This window comes from Nannospalax galili, unplaced genomic scaffold, assembly GCF_000622305.1.
Source record: "Nannospalax galili isolate Female #2095 unplaced genomic scaffold, S.galili_v1.0 scaffold271, whole genome shotgun sequence".
NCBI lineage: Eukaryota > Metazoa > Chordata > Mammalia > Rodentia > Spalacidae > Nannospalax > Nannospalax galili.
Window position 1 is genome coordinate 6,617,891 of NW_008331789.1, and position 4,280 is coordinate 6,622,170.

At 45.4% G+C, this 4,280-nt stretch overlaps 1 protein-coding gene across 1 annotated transcript in view; it reads left to right on the forward strand.

Moving 5' to 3' along the window:
* Positions 1 to 4,082: 4,082 nt before the first annotated feature.
* Positions 4,083 to 4,280, forward strand: part of Bod1l1 (biorientation of chromosomes in cell division 1 like 1) — a 55,472-nt gene continuing 55,274 nt past the window's right edge. The window contains exon 1 of the mRNA XM_008826898.3: positions 4,083 to 4,148. Coding sequence (XP_008825120.1) covers positions 4,083 to 4,148 — 66 coding nt within the window. The remainder of the gene's footprint in view (positions 4,149 to 4,280) is intronic.

The window sequence follows — 4,280 nt, forward strand, 5'->3', positions numbered from 1 at the left end:
TAAGATAAAAAAAGAAAAATGACAATAAATGCTGGCAAAGATGTGGGGAAAAGGGAACTTCCAGTCACTGCTGGTGCAATTGCAAACTGGTACAACCACTGTGGAAATCAGAGTGGAGAACTCTTAAGAAAGTGAAAAAGATCTATCATATGATCCAGAGATACCACTCCTTGGCATATACCCAAGGGACTCAGTATCCTACTGCAGAGATACTTTCCCAACCATGCTTGTTACTGCTTTTTTCACAATAGCTAAGAAACAGAAACAGCTTAAATGACCCTCAGTCAATGACTGGATAATGAAAATGTGGAGCATTTACACTATGGAGTTCTGTGTAGAGCTAAAGAAAAATGAAATCATGGAATTTGCAGGTAAATGGATGGAACTAGAAACTGTTATACTAAGTGAAGTAACACAGACTCAGAAAATCAAGCAACGTGTTCTCTTTCATTTGTGGATTTTAGTTCCAAATCCCAAGATATGAATATATATCCTGACATGGTAAAGAAAAAAAATGAAATCATGGAATTTGCAGGTAAATGGATGGAACTAGAAACTGTTATACTAAGTGAAGTAACACAGACTCAGAAAATCAAGCAACGTGTTCTCTTTCATTTGTGGATTTTAGTTCCAAATCCCAAGATATGAATATATATCCTGACATAAGTGCATGAGCCAGGACAATTGAAAGGAACCATGGGGATAAAGGGGATGAAGGAGCTTGAGAGGGGGCTAGCAGGAGACAGGTGTTATTAAGGAGGAAATAGTGAAGAGGAGTTTACTTTAACTGGGGAGAGAGTAGAGATAAATAATGTTTAGATGGCATGAGAAACCAGAGGGAAACGTATTGGTTCAAAGTCCTTCTAAAAAAGTACAAATTAGATATACAAGTAAATGTGTAAAACAAAAATCACAATGCTGGGCATGATGGCAAGCACCTTTAATCCCAGTCCTCAGGAGGCAGAGGCAGGTGGATCTCTGTGAGATCTAGGCCAGCCTGGTCCATATAATGACTTCCAGGTTGGCTAGGACTAGGGTGACCCTGAAAAATAAATAGCACAGTGCAAGGCAAGAGAAACCTCCTTTTGAGTTGTTGATCAGGGTGGTCCAAAAGACTCCCAAAATAAAACGGGCTGTTGCCTCAGCCCTTGATTGCTTCCCAGAACTTGAAGGTAAGACCCATTGCTGAAGACAGGCCATCCAGGACTTAGAGCAATGGAGCTGGAGCTGACCTGGAAGCTCCTCCCTGAAGACTGGTTCTCGTGGTATCAGAGGACACTATACAAGCTGCCAAGGGAGAAAACCTAATCGATGGTCCTACCGAGCTATAAAGTCTAATAAACAACGACTGGCCCAGCAAACTATCTCTATTGGTTCAGTAGTGGCACTTTTATCTTGGGGGTAATCAACACCTATCTAATTGAAATTAAGGTCAGCTCAATGTGAACTCATGTGTGCTACTATAAACACAACCAAATACACATGACTGGAAAGGTCATAGATCCCAGAGAAAAACCTACTTTTGCCACATCCCTAGACCAAAGTAATTTCTTACTATATTCTACACATGCATCCTTATAGACAAGAGTACCTTTCACCCCTCATCAAAGAGACTTTTTTTTCCACAAGAGATGAAGAGTATTAGAATTCCAGAATTGGTCAACACAGAGGTGCTCAACCTTAAGTGACACATCTTCAATGCAGCCCCTACACTTAGAATGAATGCATCTCTCAGCTCTCACCAGAGAAGTTTCCTTATGCAGCAGATGGTGATGAACACAGAAACCCACAATTGACCAAAGTGTAGAGGACAAGAGGCCACAGAATGCTTATTCTTGAATAGGACACCTATGTCAAACCTCTGCCTCTCAAGGCTCAAAGATCATTGTGGAAGAGGAGGCAGAAAGATTGTAAGAGCCAGAGGTGGTGGATGACCACAAGGAAACAGAGTTTTCTAGACAGATGATCAGTTATACATATTAACTCACAGCAATGATGAAGCATATACGTTTTATGCAAACTCAAACCAGACATAAGCCCAGAAAAATGGGGAAGTGGGTAAGAAATCCCAACCCAAACTAAGGATCTTTTGGCAATTGATGGTTGCTAAGGGGAGAGACTGTCTCACAGGGAAGGGACACTTGTGGGCACAGTGGATGGATCACACTGAAAGACATTTGGAGACACAAATCAGACTCTAGGCTTTATCATATATTAGAGAGTACATTATCATATATTAGAGAGTACACTAAAGTGGGTGGGGTGCAGTGGACAGAGGTGTGAATAGGGGAGGGGATCTAAATGCCATCAGACTGTATTGTATGAAAAATCACAAAAATTCAACAAAAAGTCCCAAATTTTGAAAAAATGAAAAATAAAGAGTATGTAAACAAATTCTTCAATAAATCAGGTGATTTTCAGTTCTTTGATCACAATAAAAAATGAAGGAGCAAAGCTGGGCATGGTGGCACACGCCTTTAATCCCAGCACTCGGGAGGCAGAGGCAGGCAGATCTCTGTGAGTTCAAGGCCAGCCTGGTCTACATAGTGAGTTCCAGGACAGCTGGGGCTACAGGGAGACCCTGTCTCAAACAAAAAACTCTCCCCATTGGGGCGCGGTGCCTAACACCTGTGATCGGAGCTCTAGGGAAATAGAGGCAGCGGATGACATAGAGAGTTCCAGGCCTGCCAGAGCCACACAGTGTGACCCTTTCTGAAATAAACTCTTCCAATTCTGAGCACCATGCTTGTTTATATGAATGAGATTCCTCAAAGCATGTAGTTGTTAACATCTAGAACAGGAATAGAACTGATGCTCAATCTATCTAGTAATAGTCATCCACTGATGCATGAATTTTAAAAGGGAACTATATCCATTTTGCCAACCAAATTTACATTCTATTTAGTATTTTTTTTAAATCTTGAAACTGGAGAGATGGTTCAGAGGTTAAGGGCACTAGCTGCTCTTACAGAGGTCCTGGATTCAGTTCCCAGCACCACATGGTGACTCACAACCATCTGTAACTCCAGTTCCCTGGGGATCCAATGCCCTCCTATGCAGGCACTGCACATATATGATGTACTTACATGCATACAAATTTTATTATTTTTATTTCATGTGTATGAGTGTATTGCCTGCATGTATGTAAGTGTACCCGTGTTGTGCAATGCCAGAAGAGGTCAGAAGAAGGTTCCGGATCCCCTGCAACTGGAGTTACAGAGACTTGTTAGCTGCCATGTAGGTGCTGGGAACAGAACATTGGTCCTCTGCAAAAGCAGTCAGTGCTCTTTAACCACTGTGCCATCTCTCCAGCGCCCCCAAGCTTCAATTCCCGGCACCCATATGGCAGCTAACCCATATGGTACCTTCAGCTCCAGGGGAATCCAACACCCTCTTCTGACCCCCTCAGGTATTGGCACTGTATGGGTGCACTTACACACATGCAAACAATATGCTCATACAAATAAATATTTAAAAATTTTTTAATTAAAATTTTAATTATGTAGCATTGGTCAAGCCCTAAAGATTTAAAGACAATTAAAGGCGATTTGCTGGCGGCGTGACTTCACACAATTTACCTGGTTTTCTAATTTGCAAACTAAACGTAGTAGAGGGACCTAAATCTTCGTGCTTTTCGAAACACTGGTCTAGTTCAAGGCGTGCAAATGCACTTAATGCCGTGCGGGGGAAACAATGCATGCTACATGGGGAAGACCCTCTAAGTAAAAGCCTGCAGGGCAATAAAAGGGGCTGGAGGGATGGAGCCCTAGACACAGGCATGTCAGAGGGGATAAGGGGGATGGGTGCAGACCCTGAAGCTACCTGAAGGGAGGTCCCGGGCAGGGACTCCACGTACGGCCCGCACTACCAACGCCTACGGATCCCTCCGGCTAGGCGGGGAGGAGCAAGCGCGGCCCGCCTGAAAGCCACCGAGGGGGACCGAGGCTCCAGCCCTGCGGCCACGGCCCGGAGCTCACGTCCGGCTCTCAGCCGCCGCCGGCGCTTCGCCTGGCGAGGGCGCCCGCGCCCCAGGACCGCTAGAATTGAGCCTTCGCGGCTTCCGTACTGCGCCATAGCGGCCGATGTCACTGTCTTGTCCTCTTTTCCCTCGGTTCCCTTTCACTTCCGGAGTGACTCTCTATCCGCTGGTTCCGTAACAACATCCCGTTGGCTTCCTGCAGGCGGCGGGACCTGTGCAGCCGCCGCCTCCCCGGAGCGCCCGCCCGCCTGGGCCCGCGCGCTCCCCGGGCCGCCATGGCCACCAACCCGCAGCCGCAGCC